The sequence below is a fragment of the Lagopus leucura genome, unplaced genomic scaffold (assembly GCF_019238085.1).
Source record: "Lagopus leucura isolate 7727_CA_CO unplaced genomic scaffold, USGS_WTPT01 Super-Scaffold_739, whole genome shotgun sequence".
NCBI classification, from domain to species: Eukaryota; Metazoa; Chordata; class Aves; order Galliformes; family Phasianidae; genus Lagopus; species Lagopus leucura.
In genome coordinates this window covers 14,734,872-14,758,085 of record NW_024962255.1, presented here as the reverse complement: position 1 = coordinate 14,758,085, position 23,214 = coordinate 14,734,872, and the positions used below count along the sequence as shown (strand labels likewise).

The following is a 23,214-nucleotide window of genomic DNA, read 5'->3' as shown; positions in this document are numbered from 1 at the left end:
CCGCCCCGTTCCCTCCGCGGCTCCGCGGCGACCGCCGGCCTCGCGCCGCCCGCCGGCGGCTCCCGGCCTCGAGGGCAGGCGGGGGACGGGAGCCGCTCGCGGGCGCTCGGAGGACGCGGCCAGGAGGGGCGGTGTCGCCCCGGGACGGGGCCGGGCGGGGGCGGCGCGGCGCTGTCCCGTCAGGCGCCCTCGGGGCCGTTCGCTCCCCGCCTCCCGGTGGCGGTGCCGCGCCAAGCGGGGCGGGCCTAGCCGAGCCGAGCCGAGCGCGCCGCACGCTGCCCAGCGCGAAGATGGCAGCGGGGGAGCCTCAAGCCAAGAAGCTGAAGCTGGAGCCGAAGCAGCTGAGGTAACGCGCTGTGGCGACGGACTGCGCCTCACGGAGGAGCGCGGAGCGGCGCTGGGCTGCCGCTGGGTTGGAGACACGTGCGGGGCGCCGGGCCTGGCCGGGCACGTGCAGCGGGCTGCGCGCCGTGCCGCGGCTCATCGGGTCCCCTCGCGGCTCTCCGTCGCGCTCCGTTCCCGCGCGGGCGGCGGACGGCGGCGGATCCGCGCGCGGCTCCCACTGGCGGAGCCGGGCCGGGCCGGGTGGTGCGGCTGTGCCGGGCGCCGAGGTGCGGCGTGAGGAGCACGGGGCCGGGACTGCGGCGCGGCCGCGGCTGTCTCTGCTTGTGCTCCCTCGGACGGGGACTCCGGTTGTCCAGCGGTCCCCGCGCACAGACAGGTATTTGTCGGGACATCGAGGTCCTGTGGAAGTATTCCATTTGAGATAATGTGGGACGAGGTTTCGGTGCCGCTTGCTGTGCTTGCTCCGTGATTGCGCCGACCGAACCCCTTTGGCTGACGGCGTGCACGGAGGCGACCCGTTCGGTTTTAATGTCATAGCAGAAATATGAAAGGGTTCTCAATGAAGGAGTGCGATCAGAGAGCTGCGGCGGGGCTTTGTCGGTGCCATTCCGGGTGCGTTTTCCGGGATTATCGGGACGCGAATAGAATTGTCTGATACCTGATCCCCTTCCAAGTGCTCAGGTTATGAAGATTAATGACGGGAGGCCCGAAATGCCAACATCACCCCTGCGGTAACTAGTGACCCGCTCAGATATAGCGTAAAGCAATGGGCTCGGGAGCTGAAGCGAGCATAACCCTTGTCTGTGCAGACGCCCGTACAGAGGGAGCTGACCCTACTCACACTGCCCGAGTCAGGGCACTTTTCTGGCGGTAGGGTGGCTTTTCAAGTCTAACAGCAGTTAGCAAGCACAGCTGCAAGTAATGGAAAGGGAAAAAGGTAACTGTGCTCTGAAAGTAAATAAATGGCATACAGCAGTGTGAATTGTGAGTAAAGAGCACCAGCCATTTCCATGACCTTAAAGTGAGGAGGGACAAAGAATTGGAACTGAGTATGTTTCTGTTTATAAAGCTTATTGGGGGAAACCACTCTGTAACAGCTTGATGCCTAAACATAAAAAGCAAAATAAACAAAAAAACCCCCACGTTATTGAGATACTGAATTAGAAGCGGGAAGGATGTTTGCGGTGGCATGGGAGGCCATGGTGGCATGCTCTTGCAACAACCAATAAAACCAAGAGTAATAATTTTGTATGCTACACAATGGTTAAAATGTAAAAAATAACATTGTTAAATCTTGCGTACTCTGATTGCGCTGAAGTTTATTTCAACAAAGGCTCCAGTCTTGTGCCGTAGGCAGAAAAATGCCATATACAGCTGATGATGGAACCAAGTCAGCGTGCTGTAGTAGGCCCTGATTGGATGTGTGAGGTGGAGAAGGGCACTGGGCTGGCTCTGGCAGACCTCTGTGCTCCCTTGGATGTGGCTGTGGGATGTGCTGAAGCATGCTGCTGTGGGACCTTGTCCCAGGCTGAGTGGCAGAGATTCCTTGCCTTACTGTGTTTGTTATGAGGATGAGTTGTTAATGCACACGCTGGTATGTGAGCATCACTGAGAATTTTGGAGGATGACGGCTTTGTATTTGTTATGTGAAGAATTAGAATTAGAAGAGAACTGATTGCTCTTGACATCTATGTTTTACTCTTCAATCTCTTTCAGAAGACCATGCATAATGAACTGTGCAGGGATGGTCTCGCACCCTACTCATTCTACCGTACAATATGAACGTGTATCTTTCTACTGCAAAAACTGTTTTAATATTGAGAAATGGCATTAAAAAGTTAAATTTCACTCCGTAATATCGGCAGCACCTTGTCAGCAATAATAGACATGTTCCTCCCTTATGTTTTTAATTTATTTTCCGTCCTCAAATGGTACCAGGGAGGTTTCATAGATGAATCTTTTTAGTTCCTTTTCATCCTTTCAGGCAAAGTAGAACAGAAGTGGCTCCCTCAGAGCGTAGGCCAAGCTGACCTGGTTCAGTGGAAATTCTTTGAAGGCAATGGAGGGTTGTTGGCATTGCCACCCAACGAGCAAAACACAGAGCTCGAGGCCCAAAGTGGCATTCCCAGCACAGTAATGCATCGTGCTGACATGACATGGTGCTGGGTGGCAGGTTTTGTATTGTCTTTGTTGATGGTGCAAATCCCCACTAAAACCAACGGGATTTAGGCAAGGCCGTGAATGCCTGTTATGTTTCAGACTTCAGACCATATCTCTGCTGTGCAAAGTAAAATATCACTGTGTGTGTAAACTGTGCCATTTGAACAGAAAGTGCGCTTGCAAAGCTGCAAACAGTTTGTTGAGCAGTGGTATCAACTTACTAGAAACGTCACGAGGGATTAATATAAAGAAGTATTAAAAAGGATTTGTGCCCTTTTATATTTGGTTTGGTTGTATCTTGGAGGCCTGTGGAAACTGCAGCCAAGCTTCTGTTAATGTCACGCTCGTGAAAGAATGTGAACATTCTCTGTAGATTTGTTTGAGCTTTTGTGTGTATTTCTATGTAGAAATGTGCATGTCTGCAGAAGAAAAAATGAACCAGCTTGTGAAACCCTCGAAGGTAATGTGCCCTCTGTTACGTGATGGCCCCTTGGCAGTTCTGCAGCTGCTGTATTGATTGAATAGTTACCATGTAGCTGGCTGTTGGAACAAATCGATCTGCATGAAGACAGCGTAAGCACTGAATTTGACAATTCTGACTGCAAGTACAAAGTACAATATTCCTCTTCTTCTCTTACGACTAGACAGAATTGCTTTTCAGAGTAGATTATCAAACACTCTGAGCTTTTTTCAAAAGCAGTCACTTTGTCACTACCATTCTGCTGGATTTTAGACAGCTTGATACTGGTGACTGTAAAAAATGTTGCTAATTACATGCATTTTTAATTTCCATAATAAGCTAGGTTTTAATTTAACTTGCTCTTTCATTAGCTTTCTAAAAATGAAAGCAGCTTCTGAATATTTTAAATTAGCTGTGACAAAGCTTTCAGTTAAGATTTAGTAAACCATTTTTCTTTCTAATCAGCTCTACCTTTATTTTTTTTTCCACCACGTTTTCCATTGCTGTTCTTTTCAGTTTCTGTCTTTGTTGTTTGTACTTTCCTCACTTTGCAGTTGCCCACATCTGCAAACACAGGTAACTTTCCCTATGTCAGTACTCCCGATAGCCTCTCAGTACAAAGAGAGATATGACTTAACACCTTATTGCGTTTGCCCCCAAGATAATAAAATCATAAGACTTCTTTTTTTTTTCACACGGATACTTAGTCACCTTTAGAAAGCAAACATTTTTGAAAGATGCTAGCAACATACTTCTCTAATTTTGTCAGCTGTCAAAGTTGTGCTGGTAGGAATACACCCAGAAGCAGAATGCCCCGCAGCGGCTGGTGTAACAGTTGAGGCACTTGTTTCCATTGTTTGGATCTATAACTCAAATTGCTAGTTAGATTAATGCCTGTCCTTGTTGATGTAATCATGCAAGATTTATCAAAACAGTGTCACAGGATACAGTTTCTACACTTTCGCATTCTTAATTCTTTCCGTTACAGAAATTTCACACGTTATTGAGAATAAGCGAAGCTTGAGGAAGGAGGAGGCTGTGGGAAGGCTATTTGTGCCAGGAACCACCAGCATGGCAGACGTCTCCTCCCTTCACAGACGTTACCTGCAGCCTCTCTGACAATACAGCTGTACTACCCTAATATCCTCCAAAAACATACGCCTCTGTCTTGGGTATTGTTTTACAGAAGTTAGCAGGACCAGTCTTGTCCTTAAAAGTGCTTACATGCATGTTCACATGTAGGATGGGAGCCAAGGCAAATAAACGTATCTATTTCATCATGAGTTTTTGACTTTGTCTTTTTTTTTTTTTTTTTTAATTTGCAAGTTCTGTTTTTTTCAGCAAATAAAACAGCTTGTGTAGAATTACTCATCTAATCAGATCTACTAATGTTACTTCTAAACAGGCACGGAAGAGGTCTGGAAAGGAGACTTGAATGAATAGAGAAGTAATTGAATATAGTGTCAATTGTAATAGAGTAAAATGGACTTTCTACAGAACAAGACCTTGGCTTCCTCTGTTGTTGCTGAGGTCTATTTGAAGTGGAAATGTTTCAAACGCAGCTCTCGCTTGTAGTTCAAGGTTGTGATATTGAATTTGAGTAGTTACTCACACATGCAAAGTACATGAGTATTTCACAAAGCCAGTTTTGGTAGCAGGGAATGTGTTGCTGTCTAAAGGTCATTAATTAGTATTTGCTGTTAACGTGTTGGGAAATCTTATCTTATTGAAGAAAGCAAATTGAACTTGAAGATATAATATGCACACTAGGTTTTCTCAAGGATTTTTGTTTTGTTTCTACATAACTCCATTCATAAATCATTTCAGTTTGCATCCTAGAGTTATTTATACAATAAATAATTTTTTTGTGTGAGGGGGAGATGTCTGAGTATTTCACAGAATTAAGTGAAGGAAAGGAGATATTTTTTCCTCCATTGTGAACTGTAATTATTTCTGTAATGGTTGTTTGACTGCACTCAAAGCTATGCCACACCTGAAGGATATGGTAACATAAAGCAACTTGCTGGCTTTATGCTATTTCTGGATTTCATTTCCAGTGAAAGATATTGTAATTTTTTGTTGTTGTACTTTCAGAGGTACAAAGCAGTTTAACTAAAGGATTAGGCTGTTTGACTTGAATGGAGAAGGAAAAAGCGTGTAGCTATTTGCAGTGTGTTGAAGACAGCAATATCCTTAGGTTTATAGATTCCTTTTGCTTTTCACCTGTACGGTCTGTGTAGCTGCTCTAAAAGAAGTGGGATTGTGCTATAGAATTGTGAAATGAAAAAATAATTTAATATTTTGCTAGTTGATCCATATAAGATAAAATGTGTTGCATTTTGTTGTAAAATACTAATTTCTCTCTGCAGAAATCCTTTCAAAACATTTTTTTTTTCTTTTAGAAAATGCATGTAAGATCTTTGAAGTTCTGTTACTGAAGGATAGTTTGTGGACCTTGTGCAAAGTCTGACTTTTTTTAAGGTCTGCTGAGGCTATTATGTAAAAGCTCGTTATTCTGTCCCTCAAGCATGGGCAGATTTGTTCTATAATTGTGTAAAATGTGAGGATTGATGGAGAACTTTCTGGTTATGCGTTCCAATCTGGACAGTTTTGTTCCTAATACTGTGAAATGGAACGTAACGCAGTCCAAAGCTAAGGTATAGTTTGAATGCACAAGTTACAAATGTATGCAGTGCAGAGTTTCCCAGACCACTTCAGTATGGTGCTGCTTTACTAGTTCTCACGTGCTTGCCTACTGTTATATCAGGTAGGGGTACAGGTCACTTTTATTTCATACTGTGATGAATCAGTAAGCATTTTAGTGGAATCATCTGTGGTATCATAGTTCATAACATGTACAGGAATTGATATGTCCATAAAGATCTACTCCTTACTGTGTAGTCGTGGAAGCAGTTAGGAGAGATTACAGTTAGACCCTATCAGTTGTTATGTATGTAGATTGCTCTGAAAGTAATGCCTCTGATTTTTTTCCATGGAAACTACAACTGATACGAAGAGCACAACAACACTATTTAATAGAACAGTCTCAGCTACAAACCCCTGTTTTTCAGTGTAGTCGCCACCATTAACTATGTGTTTTTACCAATGCATACTGAGCTTGTAAAATTCTGTACCAGTGAAGGTTACCCTCTGTTGCCACTGCTGAAACACCACACACCACCTCACTGTGCTCACATCCACCGTTTGCTCAGTGGATGTGACTACATAAATGTTCAGGAAGTGTCAGTGAATGTCAGTGGGTACGATATTTTCCACATGGAGGAATTCAGTGACACACTTTTGCTTCATGTGTGTTTCCATGTCAGATGCTGTTGCGTGTGTCAGACTGCACCTCTGTTACCATCTGTCACACAGCAGTGAAATGTAATGGAATATTGGCAGGAAGACAGCCTTTACTGCCATCCTGCCATTGTGGGCAAACATAATAAATAAGAGGCATTACTTTTGGAGCAGCCCTCATATTTTTAATTGTGCAAGCTATGAATTCCATGTTTCTTGCTGGGATTTCTGAAGCCAAAACACACGTAAAAACAAGGGTCATCTGTTCCATGCAAGCTGAGCAAGGTTGGGAGGTGATGGATGGGCTTAGCAAGCTCAGACTGGCTTGCTTGACTCATGCATGGTATGACTACAAGTTGAACTTGTGGCACAACCATCATAAAGTTAATCTGTGAATGACTATAACTGATAAGTGACCATTTTACTAGGGATTCCTTGAGTGCTTTCACTCCAGCTATGCGTCAGGATCTCTAGAAGTTTTGTGGCAGTTGAACAAAAAATGTGGTTAGTGGTAGGCCATGCCTCAAAGGCATCAGCAACAGTAGAATCTGCGGGTTTAAGCAGGATGATCATACACTTGGGAATACCTGTAAGTTTACAATGTGCCATTAACAAATACTGTTGTGATGTCCCATATTCGTAAAAGGCTGTTTAGTTTGCTGGACAAATACACTTTTTTTGCTGAATTGGTAAGAGGCTAGAAGCATCTGCTGGTACCTCATTCAGATTCTAGCTTAACATTCATAAAATACAGTTGTTACATACTGCAAATTAATATAATTATAGAATCACAGAATATCTTAAGTTCTAAGAGATGCACGAAGATCACTGAGTCCAACCTCAGACTCCATGCAGGACCACCTGAAATCCAAACCCTACGTCTGAGAGCGTTGTCTAAATGCTTTTGGGCTGTGCTTGCTGCCCTGTGCAGCCTGTTCCATGTCCACCACCCTCTGGTGCAGACCTTTTCTGTAACCCCCAGCTCTCCTCCCCTGACGCAGCTCCATGCCTTTCCCTCGGCCCTGTCGCTGTCACACAGAGCAGAGCTCAGCGCTGCCCTCCGCTCCCTGTGAGGAGCTGCAGCCTCCATGAGGGCTGCCCTCAGCTCCTCTGCTCTGGGCTGAGCAAACACACCTCAGCCACTCCTCACATGATTTGCCCTCCAAGCTCTTCACCATCTTTGTATCCCTCCTGTGGACTCCTGGTAGTTTTTTTGTCCTTCTTGTGTTGTGGCACCCAGAGTTGCACTCAGTGCTCGAGGTGAGGCCACACAGCACAGCCAGCCAGCTAGCAGTGCGTGATGCACCAGTTGCAAATATTACATCTGTTTTCCTTTATAAATTCTTTATGTGCTTGTTAAAGCCAGACAGTTATTTCTGAGAGAATCTACTTCTTGATACTTTAAAATGAGTTTATTGCTTACTACCTGATTTATTATCTGTGATGGAACAAGAAAGACCAAGCTGTATTAGGGTTATATTCATCTGTGTGACAGGGTTTTTTGCCCTCATTTTTGGTTACAAGACTGTTAGGCACTGAAATTGTTAAACTAAGTCTGATCAGTTGTTGAACACAGGCTGGAGGATACAGCCATTGTGTGTTTACATTTTATTAGAGTTCGTGATTCTCCTTGAGGGATTTGGGGGCCTGTTGTGCTGCATTGTTGCAAAATCGGGGTGAGATGTGTTTCCCACTGCCATTAATTTTAATTTTAAGACTAACTTTAATAACCAGAATAACTTTAATAACCAGAATGTTGTGAGTGGTAATTCAGTTTTGAGTTCTGCTTGGAGATGCCAGAAAATCTGTCCGATAAAGCATGAATATTCCTGCTATCTTTAAGTGATGTCATGAGCATCACAAGCACCCCAGATTATGGAGACATCTCGTTTGACATACCTGAAAATCAGCAAATATGTGAGAATTCTGGCTTTAATTTTTCTGAGTATAGTATTGCCATTTTGTAGATGAAGGGGAACTAAGGCTAAGAAACACATTATTGGGAAGTTATAAAGTTTACGTGCTTAGTTATAAATGATACAGCTGTACTTAACAGAATAACACAGGATTAACTTCTGGCAAAAACAGCCTTTTCTGACATCAATTTAATGAATCAGTGTTTCTGGTGCTGATAAGTAAACAAAATAAGTGCCAAATCAGCGTGGGGTGGCTAGCGGTAACTGGCAGCCAAAGGAAGAAAAAGCGGGCAGGAAGATGGGGAGACAGAAAATGGTGAGCCTTTGCTGATGATTTTGCCTTGTGGTATGGCAGCTCTGGGTGCTGTGCGGATGGGGATGGTGCAGGTTAGCTGGCGAAGGGCTCGCATGGTGGCAGCTAATCCACGCATCTCAGTGACTCCACTCAGCCTCTGGCTGGTTGGAGAAATGACTAATGCCAGTAGCCGTGTATCACAGGTGGCTGCCAGCTGCTGGGGTATCCTGTGAGTAAAATCTCCTCATCTCTGGCACTGCAGTGGGTTCTTGTTCGGTGCGTAAAAATTGCACGCAGGGTCTCTGGGCCGTTGCTGGGTTAGACAGCTTGTCTCAGAGCAGCACAGGGGTGGTGGGCAGGCACCCAGCAAGGCGGTGTGGTGGGAGCTGGGGAGTATGTCTGTGGGATGGCTGTGGGCACAGGGGCCTGTCCCGGCCGGGGGGCGGCTGGGGTTCCACAGGGAGTACCCCGATTCTCACTGTCCCGCGACATTAGTGCTCTGGGCTCAGCTGGCCATCTTTACTGTGGGCTGTGTAATGGGAACTCCACACCTATTTGCTACCTCGCTGACATTTTTAAAATTATCACGGGCGATCACGCTTCCTCGCGTGGGGAAGGGACGTGACAGCAGAGGAGGGGTGGGTTAGGCGCTGCTCTCTGCCCGCATCAAAGATGGCGGCCGGGGCGCGGGGCGGGCAGCGCCGTCCGGTACCGCGCTTCCGAACCGGGGCGTGAGGCTGGCCGCCCGCACCCCCTTTTGCCGCTCGCTCCCCTCGCCACGGTGGGCCCGCCCCTGGCGGCCGTCCGGCCAATGGCGGGGCGCCCAGGCGGGCGGGGCGGGGCGGGGCGGGGCGGGCGGGCCGGCCGCGGTGGGCGACTCAGTCACGGCCGAGCGAGGCGGTGCGCGCGTTGCAACTGCCGGCGGACGCCGGACCGAGAGACGACGGCACCGGAGCAGAGCGGGGCTCCGTGGCGGCCGGGCGGGAGCCATGCCGACCCTCAGGTAACGCCGCGCCCGCCGCGGCTCCTCCTCTCGGCCCCGAGCATCGGGGGAACGGGTGGCGCGCGTCGATGCGCTCCTGTTCTCGAGAGGGGCGGGGGCGGCGTTCCTCTCCCTCCGCCCGTTCTTGGTTCTGTCTGTCTTCACGCGCATGGTGTGTAGGTGCGGAGGTCGGCGCCGAACGCGCTCTCCGCCGCCCGTTCGTGTTGCGGTGGAGCGCCAGCGGGTCGGCGCCGACGGTGCCGCGTGCTCCCCGGCCGCCAGCCCCGCGCGGGCAGCAGCGGTCCTCGGCGCTTTACCCCTGGTTGTCGGGGGCGGCGGGCGGAGAGCGCCGCGCCCGGGCGTCACCCGCCGCTTTCGGGTCGGTCTGCGGGGCTGGGTGGGCTGCGTCGCGCTGCTGGGGTGCGGCCGGGGGGCGACCCTGGGCAGCTGTCAGCCTTCGGCGCCCTTGTAGCGTGCCGCGCTCCGAGCCGGATCTGGGGCGAGATGCGAACGCTGAGGAGCGGGGTGACGGTGCGGCACCGGACTGTTGGCTATGTGTTGGCAGTACGGCTGTCTCGGTGCGTCCGGGTGGTAACTGAAGAGTGACAGATCTGTTCAGTGGAGTCAATTACTGTGGCCGATTTTACTTCCCCAAATGCTTCGTTTTAAAACGAGTTCTTCTTCAGGAGAGAACAGGCAGGTTTCGTTATACCCTGGCTCGGTTCTGTCCTCAGGCACTTGAAGGAGCGTGTGGAGCTGCGGACCCTCCCGCCCATCCCCACCCTCCCTGCTTCTGCCAGGCCTCCCGCTGCCCTGGCCAGCAGCATGGCTAGCTCTGCCTGGCTGGGGCTGACAAAACTACGTGGTGAGCTTGGTGGCAGTGGAGCCGTTGGTGTGTGTGATGGATCTGGTGCCACAGGGCTGAGGCTCTGGGCTACGTCTGTACGATCCTGTTGGTGTATCCCTGTAGAAGGCTGTGGAAGTTCCATAATGGGTGAAGCCTTCAGTGAAGATGCTCCGCTAGGTCAGCACGTAGACACGTAGCTCCCTTGCCAAATTCTGCATTAAGACCTAAATAATGGCAACACGTGAGCGGTCCTGCAGGCTCCTTGCGTCTGTGTGCTGAGGTGGCTGGCTGGCTGTGATGCAAGGGAGATGGTCTGGAGTCATGCTGTGGCAGTTCTGACGTGTTTTTAATGCCAGGTAGGCTATGGCTGACGGCAGTTGTCATTCACTTATAATTATATTGCGTGGGAAAGGAGGATGAGAGAAAGCTTTTAGCCGTTTACATGCAGCTAATATGGTACTATTGCTGTTTTATTTTCGCTGTTAGTGACCTTTGATAAATTCAAATCCTAGATATGAGGTTTTACTGTGTTCTTTTGTGACTGAGGTAAATGCTTAGAACGTGTCCTGTTTGGCCTTGCCTCTAAGGGCAGGACCAAACGGTTATGGATACACTGACATTTCAGGTCTCGTGGCACAGCGTCTCACGGTCACAGCCGGCTGCCGTGCGTTGTGGTTATGCTGTGCAGTTGGGACACACAATTGTCCCAGTCATATTCTATTTATTAAAGCTTTCTAACTGTAAATTGAGTCTTTAGCATGAGAACTTTTGATTGAAGGTGTTACAGCTGCACAGCAGGATGAGGCTGCTATAGACCAATAGAGAAAGTGGATTTATCAACTTAGCTTTCATTACAATTTACTATTATTATGTAAATAGTTTTGCAGCAATTAAGAAAAAATCTGAAATGCTTTTCAGTATTTGGTGTTTAAAAACATGACAATTCAGTACCTAGAAGCTCATTTTCTCCCCTTCTCTGTGTACCAGCAGCCAGTGCTTCCACTGACATTTTGACGCTGCTGTTCCAGTGGAGTGCACAGTGATACCAAACGATAACAGCATTGTTAGTACGCAGACACAGTGCTGCCAGCATTCAGCAGCCAACTTGAAACAGGACTTTATTTTTAAAAATGCCTGCAGCAGTGGAGCAATCACTAATATATGACCACAATTTCGGAAGCAGCTTTCCAGACCTTTCAGTTATGGTTACTGTTGTTGATCTTTTTGAGAATGATTGAAGGATAGCTCAGTACTCCTGGGCTTTTTGTTTGCTTTGTTTTTATATTCCACCAGTTTGATTGCACTCTGTTTCAGCAGTGTGATGAGTAGTATGGGAAATCTTTGGTTGTTGGTGAGAAATTAATGGTCTTAGTAATCTCGCAAGAAAATGCCATTATTAGCAGGTGGATATTTGATATTTAATGGACTACACTGAACTTACAATTAAAGCTAACTTTTGATGTAGCCCAGCATTAAAATACAAACTCATAAAATACGTTGCTTGTTGCCAAGCATTTAGAATGCGAATACTCAGTGCATGTAAGCTTTCTGTGAAGTAAGTTGGCGTTGTTCCTGCAGTTTTGTCTAATATGGAGTATTTCTGTGTCTGAACAAGTTACAGACTCGTATCAGCTGCTTATACATGTGTACTGCACATGCACACACTTGTATACTCATATAGTCAGATGTATGCCTTTAATTTTTGCACAGGGAGAAGTTATCACTTGTTCCTTGAAGAGCTAAATGTTCTCTTGCAATAAGTTGGTTGAGTTAAACAAAAGCTTCCTGAATGACTAGATAGCAGTACTTGGGTGCAAGAGGAGGGAGGGAGGCGGGCAGGCTGTGTTGTGCGTGAGTGTTTGCTCCATGTCTGGTGCAGAGGTATTGCTCTCAGATAACCAACATATTGTGAAATCTCACATCTCAGGAAACTATTGATGCTTCTTCTCTGTCTTTTACATCTGGATGGTTGAAAATAATCTGTGGATGTTCAGTCAGTCCAGGTTGGACTCCTGTGTGACTGAGTAGCAGACAGGAGGGCAGCAAGGTTCATGTTTCATGCTGAAAGTATTCAGCTTGGAGAGAACGTAACGTTTAGTTATCTGCGTCTTGCACCTGTGACTTGTAAATTTAGTGTTCTCCTAAATGTTAGGTTTATTTTTGTGCTTTTACAATATATGGCTTTATGGCATATATGTGATTAATACTTTTTCTTACGGGGCACATAGCAGCCAAGTAACAGCCATAGCTCATCTGTTGCCGTGCAAAAGAACAGTGTAACAGTGAGGATAATTTGCAGCTCCTTCTGAAGGGAAAGGGTGATTTGCAATATCCTGAAATGTAGTCAGTGTCAGGTTAATCAGTGAGAACGTGCCAAAGATTCAGAGCAAAGTCTAACAGTACAGACACTGGACTTTTCCTGTTGTGGTTCACAAATCTGGTATTGGAAACTGCTGATCATTGTGGTGTCTGCTTAAATTGGCTGAATGTTTGGTTTACAACTTGGACAGAGATTGTTTACGCTCTTCCTACTCTGTCCGAAAAGGTATTTTCACCAAGTGCGGTCAGTGTGACATGCTGCTTCTCAGCATATAGTCACTAGCACAGCTAATTACTGTGTTTGCTTTTAAAGCTCTGCCCCAGCTGGCATACTACTACACAGCCCCTCGAGTAGTTAAGAGGAGATTATTGTAAGTCACAGTGGAAGTAGGAAAACTTGAGGATAGGATGGGAATTGTATGCGATGTAAAGAACAACCTGGATTAAATGGCACTGAAGGTGCTAGTTCCTGCTGTTGCTGGAATAATGACAGTTTCTATGTGGCTTATTGGCCTGGTAGAGCTACTGTGGATGCTCAGCCATCAGTACAGCATGTGCCACTCCAAGCATATGACAGGTATGTCCTGCAGCACTCAGCTCAATCAAACAAATATTTGTTCGCTTCTATTGTGTTTCTTTGTTGGGGAACCTAGGTTTTCAGGTAGTGCTTTCAACACGTCAGGTGTATTTTCGAGAATTTTTGGAGTACAGCTGCTGTTTTTTCTTGTGTGTGCCACACTCTTATGCAAGCTAATGCTTGCTTTGTGCAGAAGTTAGCCATTATATCTTTTTTTTTCCTGTAACTGTAAAATTACTGCTCTTGAGAATCTCAAAGAATATTAGGATTGGCTAAGCATCAAGTACAGTAGTGTTACTGTATCATTACTCATTCTTTGATACTACTGATGAAATACCTGGACTTAAAATGAAAGCAGTGTATTGTGTAGAGGCTCCAGGTGCAATCCTCTATCCTTATGTTACCTCAACTGTCACCTGTTTTTCCTCTTTTCTCCTAGCTAGATTAACTTACTTTATTTTGATCTGTTTTATGTATGATTTCCGTGCTTAGAAGAAACAACGCTTCTCACAGTTACAAAAGTATTTAGTGAGTGCTACAGGTTTTTACTAAACAGATGTTTCCTATTTCATTGACAAGCAAGTTGCATTTCTGGCTTGGTCTTCAAAATAGTGTTGCACATGAACTTGGCAATACAAGACCTGTCTTTAGAACTGTAACAGAAATCAAACTATGTAAAGTGGGGTTTGCTATGTCTCTATCAAGGATGTTAATGTTTGCCACTTTTCATTTCTATGCTTCAGAATTTAACATTAGATAGAGATTAATGTGACATCCCAAGAAGAAGAGGAAGTGTAACTGTTTACTTCTGGCAAGTATCTTCAAGTCTGACAAATATTTGTCAACTAAGGGTCTTTTATAGTAGCTGTGAGAGGAAGTACATGGATGAGCTTTCAACCTCTGTTGGACACAGTCCATGAGATTGCTTCATGTCATCTCCTTTCTGCTTGTTCTGTGTCATTTTTTTCTGATCCTACTGAGGAGAAGTTAATTAAAGCCATCATTGAGTAGGCAGATGCTGAGCCTGTAAAACATTTCTGTTGCTCTGAATGGGCCAAAACAATTGAAAACTCATTGACGCTGAGATTGAGCCGATATTCTGCAGCCTTGGGCAATCAGTTGGTGAAGGCTGCAGTGTTACAGGAGTAGTATGTGGGAGGTGTAGAGGCTGGGAATATGCCTTCTCTGCAAATACTTGATAGAGGCATAGTAAAGATGGAGGCACATTTGGTGGCATTCACATTAAAGCTACCTTGGGCAGCTAGAGCAAGTGCTTGCTGTGCCAGTTGGAGGCAGCAGGTGTTGGCTTAGCAAGGAATGTGATGGTTTTGAATGTAGATTTAGGCAGCCTTGGAAAACAGCTGCATTCACTCCTACTTGATACCAGGCCTGTATCTAATCCCTTGGTATTATTGCATTATCACCCAAGTATGTGCTATTCAGGAAAATGAAATACATATTTTCTCAACAGATCTGAAAAAAAATGAAAGCCAGCTCATTCAGTTGTTGATGATATTATCTGATGTCTTGTTTTTGTGTAGTGGAAGTCATAATAATGGATTTCAAATTGATAATAACCTCCATTCCTGCTTTTTAGTCAGTAGAATTTGTATTTTAAGATGACTGACCATGGAGGATCCATAGGCTCTTAATTTCAGTTTATTAAAACACTCCTAAACTGTGGATCATTAGCAACTAAGTTTGTTCAGTGGACTTCTAATAACCTGGCCTGGTTCTCCCTGTGCCTAAAATCTGGTATTGCAACCTGAGTGCATTTCTTTAAAGCAGCGGAACAGATTTTTATATACTTTATTTGCCGACTTGTGATCTGAATATACATCACAGTATTATTCTGATCAAATTTGACCCTCTGTCTGTCTGACAGGTAGGCTGTTGCTGTTAGGCTGGACAGTATTTGCATTTCTTTGTTTCTTAGTTTTATTCGAGAAAAGATTATTCTTTACTATAAAAATGTCTTGAACTTATTGTAACAGGAATGCTGGACTAACTTGAAAATAATTGGCTCTCTTACAGTGAAAATGTTCTGTTTGGAATGGGCAATCCTCTGCTTGATATATGTGCGGTTGTGGACAAGGACTTCCTTGACAAGTAAGTCTGGATTTCTTTTTTTTTTTTTTTTTTTTTTTCTTAATGTCAGTTTTGTATCCAGGATGACGTCTATAAAGTAGCAGAGAACTAAATGCTGGTGTGATGCGAGGTCTACGCTCATCTTTGTGGGATTTTGACCTTACGCTGAAATTGTATTTGTTGTTGCAGCCATTTCTGTCATTTCAATTTATCAGTCAAGAACAGGACCACCTCTTATCAGGTAGTCTGTTATCTAGCTTATGCCTCTTTGCACTGCCATCTGTATAATCATATCGCTAAATTGCTGTTTGTGTGTTCCTGGTGGCATTGAGCATAGTCATTCTCTGATCACTTCATAGAGATGGGGTTTTTCCAGAGCTATAAACTGTAGCTGCTGTATTTAAATTCTTTATCGTGGGCTCATTTTCTACTAGTTGCTGATACTTTGTATATTTGGTTTTCAAATGATCAATTAGTTGATTCAGCTTTCAGAGTGCTCACCATTATTCCTTTCTTTTTTTTAGATTACTATTTTTTGCTCCGGTCTTTCTTTTAGTTAGTAATGGGAATACTGAATCAAGAATAAACTTCTCATCACTCAGTAAAGAACAGGGGCACGGTTCTTGTTTGTGAATGTGTATTGCCAGCCACAAATTTTTGGTACTAAGCTGTAGTAAAAAGAATAATTTGTTTCTTCATTTGAGTTTTATTTAAAAGTGTGTTTAAGTGAGAGCCTGAGTGTTATAACCTGAAAGCACGAGGCAAGAATTTTGAAACAAGAGTTTCAAAAATACCTGGAACTTTAAACTCTCAAGACATGGACTTGATTTCTGAAAAAAAATACTCTGATGCGACTGTTTGGCTTAATATTTCAACTGAAATAACTTGAAAACCATTCTCTGAACGTAACTAATACCCTACCTCCTCCAAACGAACTAATCATTAGAAATTGTGATTGGAGAGGTGATGGGATCCTATGTTGCTGCAGTGAAAACCTGTAATACTATATTGTGCTTTTCACTGGGCCTGATGTGCTATGCAGAATTTAAATGAATTTAAAACAAGTCTTACGTGTGCAAGTTTGAGTCCTGTCAGACCAGTTTAACTGTCTCCTGGAAAGTCATATGCTTTGTGAGCACTTCTTTACTGCCAAAATGGCTCAGTGGAGTGTTGAATTATTTAAAGCAACAATTTCACAGAGGCCATGCAGATTGTGTGATACCTCTGCTAATAGCCTGAAATCTGGGAAGCTTGTCTACACTTTTACATACCTGATTTTCCTTTTTGCTTCCCATTTGTGAGTGTTGTCCATGGATGAGTGTGTCTGTGGACAAGACTATTCCACAGCACGTTTTGACTTCACATATAACTACTTCTTGCAGTACTTGCTGAAATGAGAATCAAATCCCATGCATCCTCAGCCTGTGAGGGGACATAAAATAACAAACCTAGCTGTAGAACAAGCGTTAGCATCAAGTTATTCAGGTACTTCAGGGAGGTACAAGAACATAAATATTTTAGGACCGTGAAGCAGTTGACAGAAATTGTTGACCACAGCAGCCAGATCTCTGGTTCTGCGTGTCAAAGAAGGCATGCATCCATCTCTAGACATACAGGTTAGCTCTTTGTTTCTTTGCAATCATCGGTCACTTCTGAAGCATCTCTTGCCTCTTCGAGTAGAGGAGCTTTTTTAATAGGGCCATCAGTCCATCTGGACTCCAGCTCAAACGTGTGTAGAGAGGCTGTTCCTGTTAGTTTATTCACTTCTCTTGTAAAAGCCCTCTTCTAAGATTAAATACATTTGTTTAGAATAAAGGACTCAATGTTGCAAATCTAAACCATGTCTATTTTTGATGAAATGGGAGTATTAAAATGAGTCCTTGCTAGCCAGATTAGTTTTGTAACTTCTATTTAGAAAATGCAAATGGAAACAGCATAAAATTGTGTAGGAAGTCTCGAATGGTCTTTCTCACAATTTAAATTGCATACAATCCATTTTATTTATAAACTGGAAAATAAATATATCACAGCAGTCCTACCCCTGGCAGGTGAAAAACAGCTTGCTGCTGGGTAGCACTGCTTTGAAGAAATGAGCGGTGTTGAAGGGTTGAGTGGGTATTTTTGCCTTGTAGCATAACCCTATCACTTTTCCTTCTAGACAGGTTTTTTGTTTAATCTTGGCTTGTTCTGAAGTATTTTCCTCACTTGACAAGTCAGGAAAGCATTAACTGTTTCCCAAATGTTTTCTAAGAGAGGTGGTCTTAGTTTTTGTCACGACAGAACTTCACCATACCAGTCAGTTTTTCAGACCACATCAGCAGTCTGGCATTACTTGAGCTGCTGAATTTTGACCACCATTTGGGCATTGAGGTTTTTTCCTCCTCTGGGGAAACATTCTGAATAATCTTAGCAATGTTGATGGCACTGCTGAATGCAGGTGATATCCAAAACCACTTCAAATTCTGTACACAGAGCTGGAGAACAGTCTTGAAGGAATTGTCCTTGTTTTGTTATTTTCTGAGTCTCAGCTTGGAAGAAATATCAGAAAAGTAGGGTTTTGTGTGTCCTTTTTAATTGGATTAACTCAGTAACGTAAGTTTTTCTTTTTCCTTCCTGTTTTTGTGAGATACAAATACTTGCTGAAAAAGCAGCTTTTCCTAATGGGTAGGAGTGAGAAGGTTTTTTTTTTTTTTTTTTTTTTTAAAAAAGAGAAGGTGCTTTGTGGGCGAATCGCTCACTATAGTATTAATCTGTGAAAGTAACTTGGCTAACAGGTATTTGTTAAAGCTTTCAGTATAATTTGTTTACTAGATTTTACCTGTGATATTGAACAGCAAGAATTCCTTTACCTACTGAATCTGTAAAAGGCATTGAAGTATAACTTAGTAGAATTTGATGTGTGTTAGATGGACTGAAGCAAACAAAGAAATTTTAATTGACGTATAATGGCACTTTAAGACTCTCTTCCACAGAAACTCAGTACCTCTGACTCTTGGGATATTCCTGTGCCCTCCTACTGGGATATGGCATTGTGTCATTGCTCCCTCCAGAAGGAGCAACACAGTGTCTTGTGCATTTACCTAACCCTAGTTGAAATATTTCAGCTGCAGAGTTCTGGTCATTGCTTTTCATCTCGGGTACATATCCAGCAGCTGTAAAGCACGTGTTCACTGAAAGGACACATCTGTTGTTGTCAAACACCTCGGTCTATGACTGCATGAATTATGGAAGCAGAATTAATCGTTAATTATAAAATCATGTTCACGGAATTGTTATCTAGTCATGGGAATTCTATGTAATGGAAAGCCTTTGGTCTTCACTAATTAGCCAGTAAGAAGGTGAGGGAAATAACTGTAGCTGACAACAGCTGTATAAGCTTGTAAAGGTCTTCCAGCCTGTTCCATTACAAAGGAATGGAGATTCAGGGGAGATTATGGCAGGTGCCATATTTGTAACATCAGGGTTAAGAACAGTCGTTTCTTTATTTCACTCTGGTTCCTGGACGCTTGCCCAGATCCATGATCACATGGACTGGGATGTGTTTGCTAACCTTGATACCTGGATTCCAATTCCCATTTTGTCATCTCCATACCAATTACTTAGTCAACATCGTAGTTCAGGATTACAGGCTGTAAGAATGCTGTTTGATTTGCTTATCAGTTGTCAAAGCAGCCAAGTCTTTTTCTGCTTCTGTGAGATATCTTTCCTTAAAACTAGGGTCTGGAGCAATCTTTATTCAGTCTGTGTGTAGTAGGAATGCTGAATTGCGGACTGAACCAGTGATTGAGCACCTGGTGGAAGGCAGGGCCAACCCAGGGGAGCTCAGGTGCATGCAGTGTTCCTGAGTGACTTGAAGGAGTGGAACCAGGATCCACTTGATCCACTCTTTCCCAGACCTCATGTAAGGGTTGGCAGTGGCGGTGAGGGTATTTTTCTGGAGATCCCTGTGTAGCTGAGGACTTCTGAAGGTAAGCAGATTTTTTCCTGTGTTTCTTTGCCTATGGCTGTTGCATTTGAGCAAGTCCTCACTTGCTGCAGCCTAGGACCTTGCTGCTCTGCTGTCATTGCTGTGCTTTACATTGTGTTAAAACGTTACTCCTTCATTGGTGCTCAGTAAAGATCTGTAGTTTTTCAGAGCTTTCTTGGACTGCATCATCTGCTGTTTTGTTCTCTTCCCTGCTTTCTCTGTCACACTGCTGTAAGTACAGAAGGAACACTGCATAAACCAGGAAATGGGCTTAAGCTCATTTTTACTCTATTGAAAAACAGCTTTAAGGAGAGAGGAGAAATGAATGGGATCTTTGAAGTACTTAGGTTTTGCTGTGTTGATAGCTAATGTATGAAAAAAGGAGGCCTTCATTGATGTGAGGGAAGAAATGCAATCATGTTGATCTGTGACTTCCCAAGTACAATGTGGATCTCCTGCAGTGGGCTGCCAGTTATCTGCAGTACTGGAAGTGATTGGGTCATCACAGGAGAAACCAAACTTCGTGATCTCTCACTGCCTTTCCACAGTGACCATGTGCTGTTGCATGATCACAGATTAGTTAAGTACAATGTTTCACTAATCAAGCAATGTTAGTATCTGGTAACTTCAGCTTTCTTGTTTCTTACAACACGGGTGTGAGGAAGTAAGGATGTATTTGAACACTTTCTCACCTGTGTGAGTTTTAGGTTTATAAATTAGGAAAAAGCTTTGACAGCTAGTTTGAGAAAAAACATCTGCTTATACTTGCACTGAAATGAAGGTTGGTCTGTTTAGCTTTTCCCAAAAACACATGCTGGAGTGAGCTTAAAGAAGAACTGAGAAAGGCAAGGGTTGATTCTGTGCTGGGTCATAAGATCAGAAAATGCACAAGCTACAGACTTTAATGAAAAGAAACAAAACCAAAACACAACTGTAAGCCTTTTCACCTTCATTAATGTGTTTAGCTTGACTTGGAGTACCTCATTGACCCTTTAGAACATCTTAGCAGATTTTTGTATTGCTTTTAGTCAGAGATAATCTTATCTGTCTGTGTAATGCTAAATGTATGAAAAGTGCCTAGTATAAACTTGAAAAACATACAGTCCCTGAAAATTTACTTTAAGATTGTTTTCTATAATGTTTCATTGTTTCAGAAATCTCAGTGAAATATCACTACTAAAAATGGCTGGATTATGTTGACTCATTTGGTAGAGAAGCTGAGCAGCTGAGGATTTTATTATTACCTTGTGGTTTGAGTTACCTCTGTAGAACCCAATTTAGCTTATCTCAAGGTCTGAACCTAAATTGTTGTTGATACTGCTGAACTAAATTGCATCATCTGACTGCTGTTAAATTAAAAAAAAAAAAAAAAAGTTCAGCGTTTGTTTACAAAAACTGAAGGTAGATGGTTGTCTTTAGAAAGCCCTCTTAGAACTAATGTGCCAATAAATTTGGTAGCTTGCCTGACAGCGTAATTAGAGCTTTCTACAAGCCTGATAACTTTTCCTAGTGCATTTTGTTAAATGTGTAGTTCTAACGAGTGGAAGATTTTAGCTAAGCTCCATTTAGGTAAAGCTACATGAAGAGCTTTACCTGGGGATGGAATTCTGCATGAGGAATTGTGACATTTCCAGGGTACCAAGCTGAGCTTGGGCAATGCTTCTAGAAGGGGTTGTAATTACTTATGGGCCTTCAAGAGCTTGTAATTACTTACATTCTTTTAAATTGGATGTAGCACATTCATGAATATCAAATATTCCCCTTCTCATCTCCTCTATTTTTCACGTATCAATGGTTTTCACTTTTAGGTATATTTGCTTATTTATAGTTCCATTGGTTTTTTTTTTTGTTGTTTGTTTGTTTTTTGTTTTGTTTTGTTTTGTTTTTTCCAGACAATTGTGATTTAATTTTGTTTCAGTAGAATGTATCTAGTTATTGGACTAATTGCTTTCTTGAGAATGACTTTGGGACACATGAGTGAGTGACACGTGTGCAGCTTATGTATATTTTCCCTTCCCTCCCAAATAAGAGCTTGTTGAACAAAAATTTGGGAGTTGCACGGGACAGTGAAGGATGAAATACTGCAATCCTAACTGGAGTCCCACTTGCCTCATTGCAATGTAACCTAGAAGAAGTGGCAAACAAAGGGCTGGAGGTAGAAGAGCTCTGTGAATTAAGTTGCTTTGTTTTTGGCTAAGCAATAATGTTAAGTGAAAAGACCCTTGCAGAAGACTTGTTTGATGAAAAAGATGAGCTTCTTAGGGGGAATTGGCAGCATTCTAAAAGTAGATGGTACTTCTTTAGAATTTTTATTGGGGTGAAAAATGTAATTTGCTTATCACGCAATCATAAGACTGGGTTTTTATTTATTTTTTCATGAATTGAAAAATAGGAAAATGTAGTTAAAGATGAGCAATTATTTGTCATAATCTAGGTGGTTTTTTTTAATTATTATTATTTACTATAGACGAAATTGTTTTATGATGCAAGTGTCAAAAAAGGAAGGGGTATGATTTAATGATAGCAGTTTTCAAGAGGTTGACACTCCATATTGTAAATAAAACCTTGGAATTTACTTAAAACTCTTAATTTTAATGCATATTGCTATTTGTTTGATTGTGCTTCGTTCGGACAATGTGCAACCTCAGTAACTTTTCTTCCCTGCTGGGCGTGTGTATCCATCCTTGAAATTAAGTATGTTTAACATGGTTGAGTTTTAGTAACTTAGTACTTGATGAGGCTATTTCTGACTCTAACCTGTGTTCTGAGGTGCTTCTGCTGCAGCTGTTGTGGTGCTCCAGGCTTGCCCTGCTCCTCTGCAAGGCTGGTTCTGTGGTCTCTGCCATAGCCAGAGGAAGAGGGTGGAGGCAGCCGGAGTGCCTCTTAATTACTGGTGTTCTTGTTTTTCTGTAGTCAAGAGTTGAAGAAACCTATGGTTTGAGTCTTGTTTTACTTTGCTTTTGGAGGGGTACAACTCTGAATATTCTAAGCTACTGGAGAAAGACCAAGTCTGTGTTGCGGATGCGAGGTCATGAAGCCTGAAGTGCCATAGTGAGTTCAGAGTAAACATGGAGCCAGGGACAAAGATCCTTCATCTCACAAACCGTTGGCGCTCTTTTTTTACTAGTGTAATGGAATATCTCACCGAGGTGCTCTGCTTTCTTATTTTCTAATCACTATAAAGGGATTCCTTCATGAGCTCTCTGGTTGCTGGAGTAGATATTTGTTATGTGTCATGACAGTGTGTTCCAAACCCCAGAAAACAATGCTGTATCTTTCAGTGCAACTTCATAATTGCACTCAGAAAATCCACATTTTTTGCAAGTTGTATGAATTGATTTTTAAGATGCAAATGACAGTCATTTTCCAGTTCTACTTTGAACTTGTGGTTTTATGTCTATCTTATGTAGACTAGGCAGCTATGGATAGAGAATTTGGTGTGATTGTTTTTCCAGCTTGCTCCAGTGATTTGTTTTTCCCCTTGTCCTGAAGTGACAGTGGTGCAATAATCTGAGGTGCACATGACGGTGTGAAGGGGAGCAGCACGGCCTAGTATGATAAGCTGTAGCAAGTGGATGATTACATGAAGTTAGAGAAGTTCTTGGGATCTCTTTTGATTAAGTTTATCATAGAGAGCGAGGGGGAAAAAAGAGGCTGAAGACCACCCCAAAATTTGCTCATTCTTTCCTGGGTACAGCAACTCCATTTTTTTGCAAGAGTGCATTCCAGCTTTCTGTTGAGCCCTCATAATTCTTTGTAATTCTTGAATATTTCCTTGATTTTGTTTTGTGTTACCCTACCAGAGAACAGCAGAACACAACTGTTAGTTGGTGTGCGTAAGGTGAAGTGTTCAGATGTGTATCCTAAGTTGTCAGTGAAGTTTCAATGTCTGTAGTATTTCTTAGTAATTAAAAAACTGCAGGTTGTTGGAAATCATTTATTTTTGGAGACTACAAGC

At 43.3% G+C, this 23,214-nt stretch overlaps 1 protein-coding gene and 1 long non-coding RNA gene across 3 annotated transcripts in view; both read left to right on the top strand.

Annotated features, from left to right (window-relative positions):
* Positions 1-246: 246 nt before the first annotated feature.
* The window catches only part of ADK (adenosine kinase), a 269,251-nt gene continuing 246,283 nt past the window's right edge, over positions 247-23,214 (top strand). Inside the window, exons 1-2 of one of the 2 annotated variants that reach the window (XM_042862700.1) lie at positions 247-346; positions 15,236-15,310. In XM_042862700.1, the coding sequence (XP_042718634.1) occupies positions 291-346; positions 15,236-15,310 (131 nt within the window). In that variant the 5' untranslated portion in view covers positions 247-290. Of the gene's footprint in view, positions 347-9,376; positions 9,480-15,235; positions 15,311-23,214 lie in introns of those variants that run through there. The other variant, XM_042862701.1, reaches the window with a different exon arrangement.
* Positions 619-4,248, top strand: LOC122175237. The gene is made up of 2 exons (XR_006177356.1): positions 619-721; positions 2,913-4,248. It is a non-coding gene; the product is annotated as an uncharacterized LOC122175237 (long non-coding RNA).